Raw genomic sequence first — 22,806 nt, 5'->3', positions numbered from 1 at the left:
AAAAAACATTTTATATATATATATATATAGAGAGAGAGAGAGAGAGAGAGAGAGAGAGAGAGAATTTAAAATTGTTAGATTATGCCAATTGTGAAGCCTTTAATATTACTTGCAAAGAATACATATTTCAGATTGAAGAAAACTGTTAATTTAGATCGTCAGTTAAAAAGCATTTTTTTTATTTAAGCCAGTTTAAAATATTGATTTACACCAAATTAAGAAAAGAGTTTGCATGAAATGCAGAAAATTAATTTGAACTGAATGGTTTCTGAACATTAGGTAAATGTAAAATTGTGAATGATTACTTCAGTTTTGATTAATCCAATGTTTCACTTATTACAGTGTTAAGTACACACAGAGATAAGATTGATAATGGGATCCTTTAAGTTGCAGCGACAGACAGACAGACAGACAGGCAAGGAAATAAAATGACATAATGACATGAAATCAAAGCCAAAGCTCTTACCAAATCTTGTCTGTAGCTGGAGTCCTTCAGGTGCTGTAAAGTGCCTGTGTTTAACTCTCAGGTGCACCGGAAAACTGTGTGGTAAAATGTGAACTGTAAACATCAGATTCTAGACACAAGCTACTCTGAGAACTGTTTTTTATATACAGTACACACACACACACACACACACACACACACACACACACACACACACACACACACACACACACACACACACACACACACACACACACACACACAGACAGAGCTTAAGACACACGCGTTAGCATGTCAAAGTTGATTCATGACAATTAACATGCAATATCATGCACACACAAAGAAATCAAGTTAAACTGGTTTGTTGGTCAAAAGAGGTATGGTATGCTATACAACTGGAATCAGTATTATATAGTGATTCATTCAGTTTAAAGGTTAACATTCTTACTGTAAAGTAAAATGTGAAAAGAACACCGGGAACTTTAGTCAGAGACCAACTTTATTATAAAACATTCAGATTGTGTTAGATTCTTACAGCAGATATATTGTATTTGAAAGAATATTGAACAAATGTACACCAACTTATGTGTTTAATCTTTTTTTAAGCTGCACTTAAGTGTCAAATGGTGTATTTACAGATTGATGCTAGAAAAAAAGTTAACAGTACTATCTAGTTGTATACCAAAAATCTTTGTTTTTTGTGTCGAAAGAGCAGAAATACAAGAAATACTTATCTAACGAAACAAAATAATGGGGGGGAATGTGATGATACTACCATTTGACAGTAAATCGACCATTTCAATAAATGAAGCCTAACAATAAAATCTCAGCAGAACGGTAATGTTTAGGCTATAGAACAATAACTCTTTAGGTTGACCATGACTTGGTTAAGCATGTTCATGCATAAGCATATTTTTGCAGTTGCAGTGTTTTCCTCAGTGGCTCCTCAGGTCTCTGCATCATATGGCAGTTCCCTCTGCCTCCACTCTGTATCCCCATGATTATTTCCTGGCTACTTGTCATTGCTCCAGAGTCAAAAAACTAACTGTAAGTATTAGACTACTTAAAGTGGTGTCTCCTGCCACCTATTGTCAGATTATGTTTTACTTAGCCTGAGTCTTCTGTGGCATGTCAATCTGTTCACCAGTTTTGCTCTTTAGTTGCCAGTCTTTTTCAGCATGTCTCTATGCTCCTTTAGGTTTCCTCTTCATCCTTTACTCACTGCCAAACGTCATCTGCTTCACTTCTTCAATTAAATCTCCAAAAAAGCATAACCATTCGTCCCCTTGATTTGTTGTACTACTACTAGTACCATTATTACTACCACTATTACTACGACTACCATTGTGGTCACTGTTCACTATCTTTATTATGACTACTATTGCCACCATTCACCACACCCCCAACCGGTGCCGTCAGACACCGCCTACCAAGAGTCTGGGTCTGTCCGAGGTTTCTTCCTAACAAAAAAGGGAGTTTTTCCTTGCCACTGTCGCAATAGCTACTGCTAATGCTTGCTCTTGAGGCAACCACTGTAATAGTTGGGGCTTCTTAAACTACAGAGTGTGGTCTATACCTACTCTATCTGTAAAGTGTCTCGAGATAACTCTTGTTATGATTTGATACTATAAATAAAATTGAATTGAATTGAATCACTACTCTGGTTGCTCGTTTCATTTCGTTATCGGCTAACACTCTGCAGGATCGGTCATTATTGATTCTCCTTTTTCCAAAGACATACCCTAATGGTTGCAGAATGAGTATTTGTTATTGTACCCTTAGATGTAGTGGAGTAGAAGTATAAAGCAGCATAGGCTGTAGCCTACCTAAATTGTACCAAGTAGTGGAAAAAAACTCGCCTCCGCTGGGTGGCAGTATGCTTTTTGAAGATGCCCAAGTCGTCTTCCGGTACTGTTTCGAGGAAGAACAAAATTGACTGAAGTATGGATTGACCCAACGAAACGCTTTCAAACTATAGACTGTAAAATAATGTGAGGGACACCTTTTAACGTTTTTTGTAATTGTCTTGCTGTCGTTTTTCGAAAATGCACTTTCAGTAACTGTCGTAGACATTTACGAAGCTAGACTGCTAATGTTAAGTTACCGAGCTAACTAACGTTAGCTAGCTAAGCGAATGTAAAACTTAATATGATGCCGTTGACTCAGAGATGTTTTCAGTGTCTGACAGCGGTCAGAAACAGACGGGTTAAACTCCTGCTGAACCCTGCCGTTACAAGATGCTGCTCCACAGTTCAGGGTGACGTGAGGGTCAGGTTTGCACCCAGTCCGACAGGTAAGGTCCTCAACCTAAATGCCTATAGTGTTAAAATGTCCTGTAAGGTTATCTAGAGGTAAAGCTAGCAGCAGTGGACTCTGTCTAACGTTCTATATTCCCTTTGCAGTGTCCTCTGTTTACAACAGCACGATTTTCCTTCAGACATCAATAAAACACACACACACACACACACACACACACACACACACACACACACGATGATTAGATAGATAGATAGATAGATACTTACTTACTTACTTACTTACTTGACTTACTTACTTACTTGACTTACTTACTTACTTACTTACTTGACTTACTTACTTGACTTACTTACTTAACTTACTTACTTACTTACTTTATTCATCCCGAAGGGGATTTTAGATTATGTCTAAGTCTAGCCACTGTAACGTTACACAGGATTTAGGAACAGTATATTTCAGCATTCAGCCAGAAATCTATGTACAATAACTGTAACTGCATTTACTATGTTTATTATCAAACCGGTAACGTTAGATGTAATAAACTTCTGTGTTTGTCCACTTTGTGGCGCTGTGTGTTTATTTTCAGTTCAGATTTTTAGGCTGATATATTACTTCTGTTATATATCCCCTGCAGTCTCCTTTATTAACACAGCACCATTTTTCCATCTGAGATCAACAAATCAAACACACTTTTTAATTTTTTTGTTATTTTCTGACGAATAATTATAGGTTTATGTTTGAAAATATAGGTTTGGGAGCTTCTCTGACACAGTGCAGCACACAGTGATCCAGTTTATATTTTACTAAGTCATATTTCAAACAAGATTAGACCAATTGACCATTACCTACATGCTGAATTCATTTGTTGCCAACTTTCTTTTGAAGCGCAGTCCCCTGTCTAAAGTCTGTCTTTGGTTGACAGTTATAAAGCTTGAGTTTGCTCAGCCAACTTCCAGTCAAATTGCTGTGTCCCTCCCTGCTTGCTCAAGTTTGTGCTCTATAGCACACACCAGTCCATGTCCATTTAAAAAAAAAAAAAAAAAAAAACTTTTATTGCAGCAGATTTCTTCAGATTTAATTTAATTTCACACCTTTGTTTCAAACGCCTTGTGTACAACATGGACTTTATATATTCCATTTAGCTGCTTCAGTTTCAGGGTCCTGATATTGTTCATGCTGGCTCACTGTCACACAGTCATGAATTACTGTGGTACTCAAATACTACAGAGCCATCATTAATGATATTAGTAACACCTGTTGCTTTTCCTAAGGTGACAAGTCAATATGTCTGCTGTGAAAAGGGGCCTTTTCAGTTCATGTTAAAGTGTTTTTCTTTATTGATATTCTCTGTCCTGCATCTAAGAAACTAGAGGTATGAATCTTCACTGATCTCCCGATTCGATTCGATTACGATTATCATGTCAGTGATTCAATTCGATTTGATATCTCGATGCATCACGATGCGTCAAATACATTTTTCTATTAAAGCCATGTAGGATATTTAATTCATAGATTTTCAAGCTTCAAAAACAAAACATTCTGCAGTGCTCTAATACTAAATAAATTGGATACATAAAACTGCAGCACTGAGCACATGGCACTTCCTGAATGTGCAAAACATAACAGAATATGTAAACAGAAATGTTGTTAGGCCTACATTAAATTGTAAACAGAAATAATCGATTATGAGCCTGTCGATTATCGCTGCAGCATCGTCCATGTCCACGATTCGATGCATCAATTATTTGATTCATTTCAACACCTCTGTAAGAAACTCTGTCTTTAGATTTTTTCGTCAGTCTGATGTTCGAACGATATATTATTCTGTGCTGCAGGATTCTTACACCTTGGAGGCCTCCGAACTGCTCTCTACAATTACATCTTTGCCAAGAAGTATGGAGGCTCGTTCGTCCTGCGACTGGAGGACACTGATCAGAGCAGGCTGGTATCAGGAGCTGCAGAGTCCATAGAAGACATGCTGGAGTGGGCTGGTAGGATACACTGTTCATGTTAAAGTCATGTAATCCATCACGGTTATTTGGTTCATGGATCAATCTTGACAGCACAAAGTTACTGAATAAAATCTTATGTCCCCATTTACGTACATTATTGGAATTGTACCTGTGTGCACTTTCACCCCCAGGTGTACCCCCAGATGAGAGTCCTCGTCGAGGGGGCTCGGTGGGTCCATACTTGCAGTCTCAGAGACTGGACCTCTACAATCAGACAGCCCAGGAGCTTCTCGAGAGTAATCATGCCTACTACTGTTTCTGCAGCTCTCAGAGACTCAGCTTGCTCAAAAAAGAGGCCTTAAGGACCGGACAGACACCGAGGTGACAAGATAACATGAATGCACACACGATTTACAGTTTCCCCTAATCACGTCCTCACAGACTTAGCTGACATACAACCAGACTTCAGGTTGATGTTTTTGGTGGATTCAAGACACAGGCTGTCCTTCTCTCTCTTTCGCCCAGGTATGATAACAGGTGTCGTCACCTTCGGGCCGAGCAGGTCCAGGAGAAACTGGCTCAGGGAGTGCCACATGTGATCAGGTTTCGTCTGGAAGCAGGTGTCGAGCCTTTTCAGGATCTGATCTTTGGATGGAATCATCACGAGGTGGCCCAGGTCAGATTGCTGGCGCATCAGTGGGGTTTACACTAAGTGATGTAGATGATGATGATGATAGAGTCACACATAGTTTTAGTTGTGAAGACCATCAATTCTCCCAATTCTCAGCGAGCCAAAGGTTGTTTTTATGCATTTCTGCTTTAAATGTACTACATTTGATTTGAATTTGATTCACTCAAAATCTGTGGGAATTGACAGAGTAACTTTTGCATTTTAATTTCATACCCTCTGTCCTCTTTTTTTTTTTTTTTTTTTTTTTTTTTAGGTTGAGGGGGACCCTGTAGTGATAAAAGCGGATGGTTTTCCCACCTATCACCTTGCTAACATAGTAGATGATCATTACATGATGATCAGCCATGTGCTGCGGGGGTCTGAGTGGCTCATCTCCACCTCCAAACATCTCCTCATGTACCGTGCTCTCGGATGGCAGCCGCCCACCTTCGGACATCTGCCGCTCCTGATGAACAAAGATGGCAGTAAACTGTCCAAGAGGCAGGGGGATATATTCATTCAGAGCTACAAGAGAGACGGAGTCCTACCGGAGGCTCTGCTGGATATCACAACCAACTGTGGGTCTGGATTCAACAGTAAGTAATGGGGGCGTTATTAGAGAGGGAAGAAAGATAAAAATGAGGAACTGCATTTAATTGCATGCATTAATTGCATTTAAAATTACATCTGGAAACTGATTTCGCAAATAAGAAAAAAAACTTTAAAATCATGTGCTGTTGATCAGAAAGAATTCATGTAATGATTACATGCTTCTAGATTACTTGTGTTGCTTTACAGCCAATCGAATTGGGCGGAGGATAGATGAACTGATCTCTGAGTTTAATCCCTCAAAGATCACAACACATTCTGCTCTGTTAGACCTGGAAAAACTACCAGAGTTCAACAGGTAAGTCCGAGCTGTCCGTGTCTTTGTCTCTTTGTCTCTCTTGTTCTATATCGCCATGCTTCTCATAATAACAGGACACACTGCTCCCCTATTTCTGAGCATTTCAGTGGCTTTGAAAGGATAAATTGGACTTTTCAGCCAACCTAGCTGTGTTGCTCTGGGGGTATGGTGGTGTCTGTCAGTCTGTTGGGCCAGCAGTGAAATGTCATGACAGTTATGTTCAATGAATCCCCATTAAATATAGACATTCTTCTCATAGGATGAGTTGTAATGATTATTGATCCCCTGGACATTTCCCATAAATCTCAGCTCTACATTGAACTTAAAGGAACAGTTTGACATTTTGGGAAATAGGATTATTCACTTTCTTGCTGAAAGTTAGATATGAGGTAAATATGATGCTACAGTCTAGCTTGGCTCTGTCCAAAAGGGACAACATCTGCCTACCAGCAGCTTTTAGAGCTCTCTAACTAACATGTTACGTGTTGTTTGTTTAATCAGTAAATCTTGTAAAAACAACACATTTTGGATGTACAGGGGGTTACTGTATGTGGTGAACCTTTTTTTTTTTTTTTTTTTTTTGGCCAGCAGAGTGACTTCCTGGAGTCTTGTAATCCTCTTGAGGTTGTCACCAACAGACTTCAGGAAGTTATTGCGCCTGCCAAGAAATACTCCAGACCAGCACATAACCCCCCAAAACCACGAATTTTCGTTCTTCTCCTTTTTGCTATGGACCCTTTTGTGAGTCTGAAATAAAGTTAGAATTAGTAGTTAGAATTAATCGGCTGCTGGCTGTAGCTTTATATTTGCCAAACAAATAGAAGACTGGTATCAATTTTCTTATCTAACTCTGCAAATAAGTGAATTTCCCAAGATGTTTCCTTTAAATAATAATAATAATGTAATAATGTATACTTTATTAATTCTGCAAGGGGAAATTACAGTGTTTATCCTTTTGTACAGACGATAAACCCTTCAGTATCATTATGGCCTTCCTCTGCTTCCACTCTTGGGCCAAACTTTACATTTCTTACTTGATTGTGGCACAAAACTAAAACAGCAATGTTGTCTCTTCTTTTTTTCCTCCTTCTTACAATGGTTTATTCTGGTATGGAATGTACAGCCTTCATAGGGCTGCTACCATGGCTATTCTTTTTTTCCCCCCCATAATCTTTTCTTCATAGTTGATATATCAGTAATCTCTCTGGTTGTGGCAGAATTCACCTGCAACACCGTATTGAAGATGAGGAGCAGTGTCATTTGCTTATAAAAGATCTTCAGGCCCAGATCCAGCAGGCCTGTACAGCAGAGATCCAGGAAGAAGAAGTACTACATGAGGATTATATCAGGCGGGTGCTACATCTTCGTAAGGTAACCATACCAGCATACTTACGAACATGTATTCATACCATGTTACCATGTGTTTGTTCGTATTTTCAACATGCTAAATGTTTAGATGCTTAAAGTTTGTTGGCATGTATTATCTGTGTTTATATACTGTATGTTTATATAAGGGTGTTTATTGTATAAATGTTTGTTTTATTACTATTATTATAACTAATTCTATTTTTTCTATTTCTTATACTTTATGTATATTCTTTCTCCTATGTCTACTTAATGTGTATTTGTGTTACTCTGATGTGTGTACATTTTTTTCTTTTGAGCTGCTGTAGCACAGGAATTTCCCCAGTGTGGGATTAATAAAGTCTATTTTATCTTATCTTATTTGGTAACTGTAAGCATTGTGAGCCTAAACTGAAAAGTTGAGCAAAGTCTGTTGCAGAGCCTGTGGCTTCTAGTCTTTATTTCTCAATACTGCTCCTGTGTCTCTCCAGCAATACTGAAACTATTCTCTTCCCCTCTCTACAGGGTCACATATCCTCCCTTACGGAGCTTGTGAGTCCTGCTTATTCTTACCTGTGGGTTCGTCCTTCTGTCTCCAGCCATCAGGTGGCAGCACTCACTGCAGAGGCCCAGCACATTGCTTCATTAGTGCTCAAGTATGTCGTATTGATAACTCCCCAACTGCATGTTTCACTATTCCTTACAATAGAGGAATATGAACATTTTTGTCTGTGCATTGCAGATTAATAGCTGAGCGAGGTGAGGAGCTGGCTGTGGATCCACTCAGTAAAGATCTGAAAACTCTTGCTAAGCAAACTAAAGCCACCAAACACAGAGAAGTGATGAAGCTGCTACGTCTGGCTCTCAGTGGTCTGCAGGTACCTGAAGACATACTGGTTCATTGTATTTACTGATAGTAATACATATCATTTAGTGTGTTCTGTCTGTAATTGGTTTAGCAGAGGTAGTAACTGTTGAACTTAACTTCAAACTAACTTTAACCCAGTGCGTTGAGTCATTCCTCACACATCACCAGCTATGTGCAACCGACTGAGCCATTTGCCTTCAACATTTCCTGGTAAAAAACACTCAAAAGGCCTTTTTCTACATGCTTTGATAACTTTCAAAATAAACAAATGTATGATGTGTAAACCTGCTACGTCTGACAAATGCTGTTGGCATCTGAGCTTTTGTGAATATTTTAGATGGTCCTAGCAATGGCCTCACTCAAACATAAAATAGCACTTTTGCCTTTTTTCTTTCCCAGGTTTTTATTTTAAGGGGAACTCCAGTATATGTGGAGAAAAAAAAAGTTGTGTAGAACTTTTTGTGGCTTCAGACGGAGCCGCACCAAATCTAATGATTGACCAAGTGATGTCACTTGAGTCACTGTCTGTTGCTGAAGACTACAAACAAGCTTGAGTGCAGAATCTGTGCCGGAATAGGGAGTTATGCCTAAAAAATGTGAAATTAGTCACTCATACTTTTCCAGCATTAGATAGATGGACACTTCAATCCAGAACTACTGTAAGGACCCAAATCAAATCACACAAAAAATAAATAAAAGACGTTTGTTTTCCTGAGCCTTATGTTTGCATATACACTAACCTGCCACTTTATTAGGTACACCTCTACAGGTGATGCAATCCAATACAACAGCTCTGTCGTGAATTCTACTTTTGCAAAGCTTATAACTTTTCAGTTTTTGTCGACAATGTCAGAAAAGTATTTTTACTTTATTTTTATTATTGAGGTCGTAGTCGGCGGTGGTGTTGAACTGGAGTGTCTAGTGTAATATTCTGCCCCTCTCATGTATGTAAATGGCGTCGCCAAAACATAACCACCTCTCAATATAAGGCAGCCCAGCTCAACACTGTTGCAAACTACAACCTCAATTGCAACAAATGTTTAGTTTGATTAATACCTCTCTGACAGCCTCAATCAAAACTGAACTTTGTAAAGGCAGAATTTATAGCAGAGCTGTTGTTTTGGATCCCAATAGATTGAACAAGTGTACTTAATTAATTGGCCAGTGAGTGTATATTGTTTTGTCTACCGTCAAGAACACCACCTGCATTGTAATATTTTAAGATCATTTTAACTCTCAGAGGAACTGATAACATCCTTAAATCATTTTTTATAGCTTATTTACCATTTTCATTTCTGCAATTGTTTTTTCAAACACAACCTCAGCAAATCCAATCATTTTGGCTGTAATAATCAAAAAAAGACTCTGTAATCATTGCTGGACTGTAACAGTTGCATGAGTCCCTTTTTTCTGTCCATGGCATGACTAAGCAAAGCTTTAAAATAGCACATTTAAGATGATAGTAATGACTTAAGCTTCAGCTATCCTACAGTGACTCACTGACCACAGTAGCCCTGCAGATATTTAGAGGGAATATGGAAAGAGGAAGTAGATTATGATTGCGTTCCCCAGAGGTTACTGTCTGTCTTCATACTGTGTGATGTGATTGCATTACTCCACTGACCCCTGATACATTGTTCTCCTCTGAATCTGCAGCAAGGGCCCAGTGTAGCTGAGATGATGGTGTCTTTGGGGCCCGCAGAGATCAGCCATCGATTCCAAAAACTTCTGCTGCTTTCAGAGACTAGCTAAAGACTGGACAGCCTGTAACCTCACAGACACCTGATGAAGATGTGCTGCTGTTAAAGACATGGCCTGTATGTTGAGAGTTACGTGCAACCACCCAGTGATTCTGCCAAAGTTAACTGGGACACATTTAAAATGAACTGCAACTCACTGATATACGTTATCTTGAATAATACTTGAATTATTATAAATATTTTATAAAATAATGAAAATGAATTTTCTCACGTGGTCTGTTTTATTTAGTTTTGTGAGACTTTCATAACCAGGTGACACACGCAGCCAAGGATGGGAAGTACCACGGTATTTTTTTATGCAAATGTGCTTTCTCCTGAAAAATTTTTTAACGAACTACAACAGACAGATGTGTTGTACATTCAGAATAAGTAGTTATTACTGGTTTAGAGAAGAAATTCACTGTAGTTAAATTTGTATCTTTAAGATTGTTTCTTGTCAAAGACAGCATGTAAACAAATTACCAAAAAGTATTATTATTTTTGTCTGCTATTTTTTACTTTGTTTGATTTCTTACCCATTCCACAAAATCACCCCACAAATTGATTATAAATTAATCTCGGTTTTTTTGTAAATTCTCAATCTGTAAACTATCTCCAGCTGTCAGATAAATGTAGTAGAGTAAAAGTAGAAAGTAGCATAAAATTGAAATACTTAAGGAAAGTAAAAGTACCTACAACATTGCACGTACATGACTTGAGTAAATGCACTTAGTTACTTTCCACCACTGTTATCTAGTGTAGTGCTGATATATGGAGTGAGGGGAGGGGGTGTGTAGTATAATTTGGCTGGTGTGTCAGGAGTGTGACTGACTGGGCGTGAGTGTCACATGCCGCCACAGAGACAGTGCCACAGACAGCAGTTTGACAACTCAGCGCTTCCCCAGGAAAGACACAAAATCAGCGATTAAACATCTCTGGACCTGCAGGAGACCGACGGCAATGGCGACCAGTGACAGGCAGGCAACTCTAGACTCGTGGCTTAGTAAGTAAACGGAGATAGAAACGTGCGTTGTGTTGTTTTAGCTGCATACTTTTAGATCCGACATAACGCTAACGGAGCTAGGTAGGTATCTCATCACATGAACCGTAGATCTGAGCTATAACTGGCGCTGCGTTGTTTGCTAACGTCACATTAACGGTCGGCTCGTACCGTCAGTTGGACTTCACTACAGTAATAATACGTTATATTTGCGTTTAATTTCTGAATGTGTCAACTTGTTTTAACTTTAATGAAACATGTTTGGTATTGTGCAGAAAGTATCACTTGGTTGGAACAGGAAGTTAATCAGGCTGTGCGCGTGCCTGGCGAGCGGTGTGTTGTGTCTGCTCTCCAGCTGTGCACGCGCACCGTGGCAAATCATTTTGTATATTTTCTTTAGTTGCTGGATAAAGTTTTCAGATGTTAAAGTGGCAATATTACGATGCAAATACACTGTTAAGTTAAAGACCTGCATTTGAACATGTTCTGAAAAGTAAACAAGCAGCAAAATGTACCTAAACATGAAAAGTATTATGAATATTGGTGTTTAGTTTAAACTACCAGTGCTACAGTTATTGACTTCCTTGTGAAAGCCTCATATCCAAATTTCCCTTCAGAAAATTCAGGTTTCATAGTTGTTGGAAGGATGAAAAACCATCAGGCTCTTTGCCTCTGTAAATTATGTCAAAATGCTTGTTTTCAAAGTGGCACACCGAAATGCATGTATTTGTTTACCCCAAAACAGTATTAAATGAGTTTATCATGTTCAGTGCAACATCTAAAAGTATACTGCTTCATTGCTAAAGTGATTAGTTGATTAATCAATTAGGAGATTGACAGAACATGAATCAACAACAATTTTCATTTAAGTCGTTAATTAAGCAAACATGCAAACATTTCTGGTGTTTTGGACCATTGGCTGAACAAAACATGTTAGGATAGGCATTTCCCACATTTTCTTGATTAATCAATTACTCAAAATACTTCACATCTTACAAGTATACTCAGTACAACATAGGAAGTGTTTACCTGTTATGTGTGGGTCTATCTTTTATTTCCACTTCATTAAGTTGTTTAGTTTCTTGCATGTATTTGATCTAATTGTGGCACATTATGAAAATATTTTTCGGATGTTTAACGCGTTTCTCTGGTGTACTTGTTTCAGACCAGGCCACAGACCCAAACAATCAGGAGGACAGATGGGACTGCATCCAGAGCTTCTACCAGCTTGTCAACCAAGAGACTGATGGGTAAACTAAACAGAGCACCTCATCAAAATGTTTCCTTTTATTTTTAAATCTACTTTATGTGCCTGCACACAACCCTGCATGGGGTCTCAGTCAGATCCTCAGGCTTTAAACCTGAGCTGAAGTTTTTAGGGGAGGCTGCATGCTTCTAGAAGTTATTTTAACGCAATTGTGGTGTTTCAGAGAGAGAGTTGCTTCACATCCATGTTGTGGTCAGAGCTTCTCAGCTTTACTATCTTGCAAGACGGAGGAAGAACTCTGCAGCCCCCTTTCCCTTTTGACCCTTTTCTTCTTTTCAGTATTAACGAGTGTTTTAATGTCTAAATGTAATGTAAATTCAAAGCGAGTATGGATGGGAACGTAAAAGTGTTGTTTTCATCCATTTCTGTCAGCTTTACTCGAGCATGGCAATGTGTGTGTGAATAGTACTTCTTTAAATGTTGGCATAACATGTCCTTTGCTCGCGGTCTACTCAGGCATTTTAATGTGACTTAAATCTTAATTTTCTGCTTTCAGCCCACAGGTAGCCATTCGCCTTCTTGCCCATAAAATCCAGTCGCCACAAGAGAAACAGGCTCTGCAGGCTCTCACTGTAAGTATTGTTAGGGTTTTTCATCTCTACATATAATACAAAGATGATGCACAGTTTATTTTTTATCTGCTGTGAAATCATATTCATTTGTGAAGTTCACAGAAGCAACAAGCAACTTATTTTCTAATTTTAGTTATTAAGTTATAAGTTATAAGTTATTTTTTTCTTCCTTTTAACAAGTCAGTTGTGAGAAGAAGCAATATCTCCCTATCTTGGTGTGTGCCCGTTTATATTTTATATTCAATGCCTTTTCTCATGCGTTATACTCCGCATTTATCATAGCATGATAACGGTACAGACCATTCATTAAAAAAAACAGAAGTCTAAATTTTTGGATGGGCACTGCGAGGGGCACGGGCACAAGGGGACCACTGGTGTGAATAAAACACTTAAAAAGATGATAGGGTATTTAAGGGAATCTTCTAGAAGGTTCACGTGCCTCATAGCGTGACATTTAAAGGTGGTTAACCACAAAACATGCAGTGACAAATCTGTTCTCTCTCTCTTTTGTGTTTTGGAAGAACAAAATACTTTTTTCTTTCATTTTCACTTGTTGAACATTCATTCATTGTTGATATTCATTTATACTGACTTGGTGCTTTCCAGGTTCTCGAGGCATGTATGAACAACTGTGGAAAGAGTTTCCACAGCGAGGTGGCCAAGTTTCGCTTTCTCAATGAGCTCATCAAACTTTTAACACCAAAGGTAATCATAGAGACCGGTGTCCTTAGTTCCCTATTTTTGCATGTACCAATCCCGTTTTATTGCTGTCATTATAAAATCTTAACTCAAATGTAACGAGTTGTGTCTTTTCTAACTAAATTGGCAAATCAAATCTAGGAGTGTCTGAGGATTGACACTGATATGACTGACCTGGTTGATCTTTTCTGAGCAGTACTTTGGCGCGTGGACTCCACAGAAAGTTAAGGACCGAGTGACGGAGGTCCTCTACGGCTGGACTCTTTGGCTTAAAGAAGAACCTAAGATTCAGGAAGCTTACTGCATGCTCAAGAAACAAGGTCTGGATGCAGCATACACTCTTAAAGTCTTGAGACACGCCTGAGCAACACTTTAATTATTCACAATATATTAGGAGTTTACAGATATATAAAATAGGGGTGTCACGATTCAGTCACTAAACTTTTTTTCCAATAGTAATGGCAATGCCACAATAAGAGCCAATAAATGAAAGAAGGGTACTTTGCAACAACAGTTTGCAGAGTTTCTCAGAGTTTACAAGTGCAGTTGAATACCACCATAGTTTAACGAGGTACACATGAATGCACCATGTAGTCCCGTGGGAGCCCACATGCTTTCCTTTGGTTGTTTATTTACATAACTCACTCTGGGAAGGGAAAATGTTGCCACACCAGTGTTTTCAGAGAAGTAGGAGGGTTTTCCAGTGCTGTTGTTTCTCCGTCATCTCCGACCGGCAGTGGTCATGGTGTCTGGGAAAGTCAATCTGCAGGTTTCCGCTAATCTAATGTTACCCTGTGTCTTTAGCTCCATGCTACCAGCCGGTAAGCTAAGCTGTGTCTGTTGTTAGTTTTGTCTGACGTGCGCAGGTAAGCGTGGATGGAGACAGAAAAAAACTGGTGGATTCACTGATCCTGCTTTTGTTTTAAAAATCAAAATGCTCATTACGATACATTTTTCGATTTTAAAATAGTGACACCCCTAATATAAAAGTGTGATTATATATTGTAATTTGTCCCCTTCCCTTTCTTTTTGTTAATTTAGGTATTGTGAAAAAAGATCCCATACTACCAGACACCGTTATAATGCCACCTCCAACGCAAAGAACCACAGAATCTGTTTTTGACCAGGAGGACAAGGCCAAGGTGTGTGTGTGTGTGTGTGTGTGTGTGTGTGTGTGTGTGTGTGTGTGTGTGTGTGTGTGATTAATATCTGCTATATAACATTTAAACAATACTGCTTGAGGCAATAGTTTCATGGGGTTTTACTGGGGGGTGTGGGAAATATGTGTTACTAGAATATGTTTTTACCACAGCATGTGTGCAATAGGCCTACTTTATGTGCAATTTCTTGTTGTAAATGCTACTGGTGCTGTATTGTTTTGTGTATAACAGTTAAAGGTGCACAATGCGTTCCTGCACGGTCACTTCTGTTGACGTTCCAAGTAAATTTCAACAGAGCAAGCTCGCCCCTCCCTCCATGTTTCTGTAACTGTCATGACTAACTGACTAACTGTCACTAACCCCCACCCCCTCCCCCAACCATCTTGTCTGTGATTGGCTGGAGTGGTTTGTTGTATTTTGGTGCACAGCCTGTGCCTCTAGTGTTTGTTTGACGTTTACGACCCCTGTGTTGTCTCCCGAGACCGGGCTTTTTCACAGTGTATTCAGGGGGCAGGCAGCTAGCGGATCAAGGAGAGATGCCTACGATTTGAGACAAAAATGAAATCGCGCTGAAACCATGCAGGAACTCATAGTGTACCTTTTTAAGGCATTATTTATGTGTGCAGTTGGAGTCCAAAGCAAATTTCCCTAAGGGGACAATAAAGTATAACGTAACATATTTCATCCCGCTAAAGATGCATTTCTGTATCATCAGCTTTTAGCCAGATTATTAAAAAGTGCTCGCCCTGAAGACCTGGAAGCTGCCAACAGACTCATTAAAAGCACCATCAAAGAGGTGAGCAGTGGTGGTGGTGGTGGTGGTGGTCATGTTTTCAATGCATGCATTTGTAATTGTATGAGTTTGATATTAATTTGTTTGTTTTTTTTGTTTTTAGGAGCAGGAGAAGGCAGAGAAAGTTTCAAAGCGCAAATCTACTCTGGAGGAAGTAGAGAGCAGCACCAAACAGCTCAGAGAGCTACTGCGCCAGCACACCATCACTGGAAACTCGTTACAGCCCAGTGATGACATAAAGGTATGTTTGACATTATAAAAACAATCAAGGACCTTTTCTGGGCTAGTCTATATCAACAATGTTTCATACATGGGGTTGTTCCGGTGCCGCTGGAGGTTCCACCGGATGTCATTCAAAACTCCGGTCGATTCGGGAAACATCCTCCGAGCTAGAACCGACAATCAAATTATATTTATATTTATTTTGAGTAAAATTCTCATCACACACACACAACAGCCATTTTAATTCCAAAGCTCACCTCCCTATGTGCAAATGTTCCCCCAAAACAAGTTCCTTCCCGAGGCTATTTTGCAGAGACACAGTTGCTGCGTTTGGCGCTTAGCGCCTCCCGAGACGATTGTGATTGGTTTAAAGAAATGCCAATAAACCAGTGCATGTTTTTCCCTTATCCCAGAATGTTGTGTGGACTAGCCAGACCCTCCTCCGCAGCGCTGTGGCGATAGGTCTGGCAATGCGAGACTAGTTCAGGGCTGACGAAGGCCAGGCCAGTGGAAGTCCTGGGATTGTTGTCCATCTATTGCCTCTACTGGCTAATTTATCAGCAAACACCAATTTGTTGACTTTCAGGTCAAAAAGTGCAGTTAGGACCTGCTTCACATTTACATATAGTAAATGCAGTCATATGTAACCTACATGTTTAATAAAAAATATAGTGTAACTCAAAATTTGGTCTTTCCCTCTTTCCTGCTGCAGGCCCTGTATGAGCGCTGTGATCGGCTGAGGCCCAGCTTGTTCCGCCTGGCCAGCGACACGATGGACGACGACGTAGCTCTGACACAGATCCTGGCGGCTAACGACGAGCTTACGCTTGTAGTAAACGCCTACAAAGACCGAGTGGGGAAGAGAGAGTGTAACGGGGGAAGGGAAAGAAGTAGAAGCGAGGAGAATAAAAATAATGGTAGGCCTCATTTTTTTTGTAACCTTTTTTTTTCCTTAAAGTAGCCCCTGTGGAAAACACCTTGACTTTGTGTTTGGCTCTACTCTGTTCTGCTTGTATTTGATCCTGTTTCTTCTTGTTCCTCCAGCTCCAGAGAGTCCCAGAGAGATTAAAAGCTACCACCTCATCGACCTGTCGGCACTGGACTCTCCACAGACGCGCAGGAAAAATGCTGATTCTCCACCATCCTTTGAATCCTTTTCACCCATGTTTTCCTCTCTTCTGGAAAGTACCTTCCACTCAGTGGCTGAACAGGACTTAAATGAACTAGGTAGGCCCTGCATGTGTGCCTATTTCTAGTTTGTTCTTTCTGAGAGTGATGAGTCATAATGTGATGATGTTGTTTCCTGTGATGCAGAGTTAGATAATCTGGTCTCAAAACAGACTCAAGAGACTTCAAGGTCCTATTATGAAGAACTGCTGCAGGTGAGGCTCGGATGTAATGTTAAAGATTTGAATGGGATTTTTATTTACATTTTTTAATCAATATTTTAACACAGTGTATCCTTTCTGTCAGCTTAATGGAGAGGTTCAGACAAAGAAGAATGCTGAGCAGAATGGAGGCAGAGGTGTTGTGTTGAGAGCCCGTGGATGTGGAGGGAGCAGTGCTACATCAAATGGGACTAACATCTGGTAAGGATGGAGAAAAGAAAGAAACCACTGTAGACAATGCTTTGGATGTGGTGCATGTATATATTTAGTAATAACATAAACCACTGGTTTAAAAAGGGTTTTTATATCGGTTATAATATGCCGGGGAATAATCACTATTTCTAATGATGATAGATAGTGATCATCCTCTGGGTGTAAATGCTTACACATACAACATTTAACATAACATAAATCCTTGACATAAATAAATGTGAAAGGAGAAGAACTCCTGCTGATGTGTGTTAGCAGATGTACAATTTTGTTTTTTGCAGAGCCGTGAACTGTAACAAAACAAAATTGCTACCTTTTATTCATAAATAATACCCACAATTCACTTTTCATTTAGTTTTGTTTTGTGTTTATATTGATAGTTATTTTTTATTTAATTTGAAATTATGTTTACTGTTCAAAAAGTACTTATATTGACATGGACTGTTATCTTAGATCGTAATGTTTATTGTAGATACTCCGATATATGTGTGCCTCTAGTGTTTGTTTGACGTTTATGACCCCTGTGTTGTCTCCAGAGACCGGGCTTTTTCACAGTGTGTTCAGGGGGCAGGCAGCTAGCAGATCAAGGAGAGATGCCTACAATTTGAGACAACAATGAAATTGCGCTGAAACCATGCAGGAACTCATAGTGGACCTTTAATGTTAAAAGAATATACTGTACATATTTATTTTTTTATCAAGTTAGTGGAGCTCTAGTCCAGGATGTGTTGTGGCATTCTGGGAACATGCAAAAGACATTTTTGCAAGATATACAATATATTTTGTAAAATAATTTTGAAGTATCACTGTGTGGAGATGTTCGTTGGCTTCATTTTTTGTCCTTATTACTTCTAGAAATGACTGTTTGATGACCATTTCTTTCTATCAGGTCGTTTCCTTACCATCAACAGTTTACAGAGTCAGGATCAACGTCCCAGTCGCAGAAACAACTCACTGAAGTGTCGGGATCTCCAGTGAAATTAGAGGAGAGCTCGTTTACCCCACAACTCCTGAAAAACATCTTTGTTCCAATGGAAACCATCAAACCCGGTATGTTTGTATGGAGAAACAGCTGGGTTATCTTTGGTTTTCCTAGTACTGTTTTAGTCATTCCTCTGTTATGTGTTTATAATCCATCCACTGGATATCCTGTCTAAATGTCTGTTGTTTGCGTGTTCTTGGTAGGTGATCTTGAGCCGATCACTTTGTACGATCAGGGCGGCGTCCGCGTATCCCTCCATTTTGCCAAAGACTCCCCGCCGGGTTATCCAGGTGTCGCTGTGGTCGTCATCTCCACAGTGAACACATCTGCCCTCGATGTGAAAGACTTCCTGTTTCAAGCTGCTGTTCCAAAGGTAAAAAAAAAATCCAAAGATATATTCAAAAAGCTCGTATCAAAATAAAAAAAAATGTTTTAAGTGTGAATGAGTATCAATTAAACCAGGCAGTGGGAGAGATTTTGAGTGTAGATTTAAACACAAGTGTACACATGTACACTGATGTTCCCAATTCAAAGCCTTGTCAAAATAAGAGACATGGATGGAAACCTAAACTCGTACTGCACTCTGTGATGTGTGATTAACATGTTTGAAATGTTGGTGATTTATCAGAAACAGGTTTATTGCCATATAGGTTTCCATATACAAGGAATTTGCATAATGAAAAAAAATACTGCAGAAGTCAAGAATGATAAATAGAAATGTACAAAAACGTGAAATACTACAGAAAAACACTAATTGCACCAACTGACCAAGGCAGCCATCTGCAGCACCATCTTGGGCCACTGATTAATGTTTAAGTTGAACAACCAAAAAAGTCAAACATCTTCTGGTTCCTGCTTCTTAAATGTGATAATGTGCTGCTTTTCTGCATTTTATATCCTTATGAATTCAATACCTTTTGGGTTTTGAGCTGTTGGTCGGACAAAACAAGCAATTTAACATGTATCAGAATCACAATATCAGTTTTCACGTGCAAGTACAACGTTTGGCTCTAAACAGCTCCCCTCCGGAAGTGTCTCTGTGTTAAAGTTTATCACGTAGACATCAGTGTTTCAAGCAGTTGCTCAGATGGGTCGACGTTCCTTTATACAGAGTATGTGAACGAGTTCATTGTGTTACTGGCGCCCCCTCCTGGAGCCACTTCAGATTTGTCAGACAATATATTACAATAAAACATACACACTATGTTTTGACATTTTATGCCCATTCCCTTTCATCATTCAGCAATTTGATCTGTGCCGACCTACTTTCCATTAATGAGTTAATTTTCAGTTTTTTTACCTCTCCTGCAGACCATGTTGGTCAAACTTCAGCCTGCCTCAGTGACACACCTACCTCCTTACAACCCTCTCCTGCCTCCGCCCGCCGTCTCCCAGGTCCTCCTATTGGTTAATCCTCACAAGGTGAGTTTGAGGAGCGCTGTTGATTTACATTGATCAGCCACGAACACATTTTAAATTCCCAACCACCCATTACATATAGTACATCAAACTGAAGAACCTTAGTAGTTCTATATATAATGATAATAATATAAATATAATAATAATCATTACATTTCGGTGTGTTTGAGTTTATAATTATTATTTCATTTTGATTTAGTGTGTTGCAGTGTTATTTTACTCTGCTGCTTCGTATCAGTGGTGGGAAAAGTACTCCGATCTTTGACTTGTAATAGAGTTTTATGGCGTTTTGATTCCAATAATTCCTGATTATTGGGTATTAAAATGTAACGGAAATGTTATATAGACAAGAAAATTCCAATGAAAGATGCAGATAAACAGCTTATTAAATACTGTCCAAAATAAAGTTAACAGTGAGTTAGTGGATGTCAACCTTTGCATAAATTAAAAAGACAGTTGAGATGAATTACCGGGGTAAAACCAGAGTCATTGATAAATTGCCCAGAGCACTGAAGTATTCATTTGCATTTCCATTATTCATTCATTTGCTTTCTCCATCTTGGTACATCTGACACGTTTCTTTCTTTTCTTTAGCGAAAGGTGCGTCTACGCTACAAGTTGACACTGACACATGGAGACCAAAAGCTGAACCAGACCGGAGAGATTGACAACTTTCCTGACTGGACTGCTTTGATCTGCCACTAAAAAAAAACTTCTGAAACTTGGAATAAAAAACAAAAACAAACTCTGGACCTAAGATATAGAGAGAGTAAAATAAAACCTAGTGAGAAAGGAAAAACTCAACAAAAAGGTGGTAAACTTGTGACAAGGCCTCATGAGGTAAACAAGGAAACATCAATATCAAAAAGTCTGTATTTTCAGAAATAGAAGATTTTGAGTTTCCCATTCCTGTTTTATAACATCGCAGCAACTGTGATACAATAATGATGAAACAATCTCAGAAAGATTTATATTACTCTAAAAAAGGTGAGTAAACTCTATTTCACTCATGAAAGTGTTAACAGTTCAGGTGGGTTCGGTACATCCCCGATTGTACCTGATTCAGGTTTTTTAATATTCTGCTGTTTCTGCGACTGCGGCCTCCTGCCTGTTGTTAAAGCGCAGTTTGATAATACAGTTCATCACAATACCCATATATGCTGACACGTAGCTGGTTACATGTCTGGACATGGCAATTGGTATTTATTTGATTTTGTGCATTTGTGACATTCAAAATACCAAAAGTGCCTTAATATAGGAAGATGGGTTTTAAAATGTATTTATTTTAAGAAATTAGGTTGTCTTAAGGAATGAAAGTGTTAGAAACCTTTGTATTTTCAGGTAATTTTCTGTACTTGACTGCAACGTTCATTAAAAACATAATGATACTATAGTTTTGACGTGGCATTTTATGCAAGGTATGTTTTTAAGAACTAACTTAAAACACAAGCAAATGAAGGAAAGATCTTCACTGAGACAAAACATAGGCAGCATTTAGAAAAAAAACAATTCAGCCAATATACTGTATTAAGCATAAGCTAATCAAGCAACACTTTTCCTAACCTGACCACATGTGGCACAAAGAAATGACCAACAAATACAGAAATAAAACAAACACACAAATGCTGCAATTTCAGCACTTAATTGTCAACGTAAATTTTCTCAGGACTCATCGACTTCTCAGTAATGTTCGAAAACTGTGTTGCATTATATTCAGTTGGCCAAAAAACGCCCTGTGAGTTTACTTGTTAGCATGCATTGGGAGGAAGTGGGGGGCTCTTATTGTAAAAAAAAAAAAAAAAACCAGGATAGTTGTTGCTGGCATAAAGCATGTTGTGAACATATGGCCGTTGTCGAATAACTTTAAAAGGTTATCTTGTTGATAGTTTTCCTTTGACAGACCCTCCTCCAAAGCGCACTGAAGGAGGGTCTTGCTACTCCACATAGCATTTGGGGAGGAAAACGTGCTCTGGTTTATTGGCATTTCTTTAAACCAATCAGAATCGTCATGGGCGGTGCAAAACTCCGTACAGAGCCGCTGATAAATAGAAAATAGAGATTAGAAATAGACTAGAAAACTCAGATTGGACAGATAGTCTAGCTAGCTGTCTCAATTTACCCTGCAGAGATCTGAGGAGCAGTCAACAATAGTCCTCATTAATCCACCGAATTTCAAATACTAACACAAAGAAAGCAGAGGGAAATGGAAGATACATGCATCTGGCGGAATTTTCTGCAGCACCGGAGCAATCCCGGAAGTGGAACACGAAGGATATAGACCATATTGTTGAATAACATTTTCTTTTCACAATAAAAGCCCTCACTTCCCCTCATACAGGTTATTTGACCAACGGAGTATAATGCAACCAGAAAGAAAGCATAAGCATATTAACATTAATTTGCTTGTGTTTTCTTAATATGATTTCTGTTTTGTCAAAGTGAAGATCATTTCTTAATCTGTTTTCTGAAGTTTCAGTGTGTTTAGCTCTCTTAGCCACAGAAGATTGGAGACTGATTACTGTTTACTCTTTCTAAGTCACTGTTAATGTAATAAGATCTGTTACCTGATATACTGTGAAGCTTTAAACTGTTGAGCCCAGATCAACACCTTCAGTGCCACTGAACCTGCTTAATCATGTATTACTGTCAGATTTACAAAAGTTCGTCAGATGATTTTTGGACGACTTAAAGCCAATGTGAATGTTTCTTTGAATGCTTGTCTGCCTATTGTCTGTCAGTCCAACAGTGTGTTGCTCTACCATGTGGTATCAATAAATACATTGTAAACAGTGCACAACAAAGCTCAAATTCTCTGTCTCAGCAAATCGTCCCAATCCAAACAATTTTTTTTTTTTTATTGTAATATAATTACCCTTAAGTCATATTATAGTTCATTATATCAAGTTCAATCTG

General features: G+C 38.9%; 3 protein-coding genes across 3 annotated transcripts in view; 2 read left to right on the top strand and 1 right to left on the bottom strand.

Annotated features, from left to right (window-relative positions):
- LOC116042697 overlaps window positions 1-526 on the bottom strand; it is a 96,635-nt gene extending 96,109 nt beyond the window's left edge. The window contains exon 1 of the mRNA XM_036000861.1: window positions 467-526. The gene's annotated coding sequence lies outside the window, so the exon portion shown is untranslated. The remainder of the gene's footprint in view (window positions 1-466) is intronic.
- A 1,841-nt stretch (window positions 527-2,367) lies between these two features.
- ears2 (glutamyl-tRNA synthetase 2, mitochondrial) lies at window positions 2,368-10,672 on the top strand. Its single transcript, XM_031289079.2, has 10 exons — window positions 2,368-2,738; window positions 4,537-4,692; window positions 4,845-5,034; window positions 5,179-5,329; window positions 5,598-5,919; window positions 6,122-6,230; window positions 7,448-7,601; window positions 8,100-8,230; window positions 8,317-8,452; window positions 10,099-10,672. The coding sequence occupies exons 1-10, from the start codon at window positions 2,594-2,596 to the stop codon at window positions 10,192-10,194; spliced, it is 1,590 nt and encodes a 529-aa protein (XP_031144939.2). The 5' UTR covers window positions 2,368-2,593; the 3' UTR covers window positions 10,195-10,672.
- Window positions 10,673-10,908: 236 nt separating this feature from the next.
- LOC116042743 (ADP-ribosylation factor-binding protein GGA2-like) lies at window positions 10,909-21,721 on the top strand. The gene is made up of 16 exons (XM_031289081.2): window positions 10,909-11,184; window positions 12,347-12,431; window positions 12,945-13,020; window positions 13,627-13,725; window positions 13,916-14,039; window positions 14,761-14,861; window positions 15,595-15,675; window positions 15,776-15,913; window positions 16,607-16,811; window positions 16,939-17,121; window positions 17,209-17,276; window positions 17,368-17,483; window positions 18,382-18,542; window positions 18,678-18,847; window positions 19,786-19,896; window positions 20,488-21,721. Exons 1-16 carry the CDS (start codon window positions 11,142-11,144, stop codon window positions 20,596-20,598), a joined length of 1,872 nt encoding a protein of 623 aa, XP_031144941.1. The 5' UTR covers window positions 10,909-11,141; the 3' UTR covers window positions 20,599-21,721.
- The last annotated feature ends 1,085 nt before the right edge of the window (window positions 21,722-22,806 follow it).

Source organism: Sander lucioperca, chromosome 4 (assembly GCF_008315115.2).
Source record: "Sander lucioperca isolate FBNREF2018 chromosome 4, SLUC_FBN_1.2, whole genome shotgun sequence".
Classification (NCBI taxonomy): Eukaryota; Metazoa; Chordata; class Actinopteri; order Perciformes; family Percidae; genus Sander; species Sander lucioperca.
Note: the sequence above shows the minus strand (reverse complement) of the source record. Positions and strands in the feature narration are given on the sequence as shown.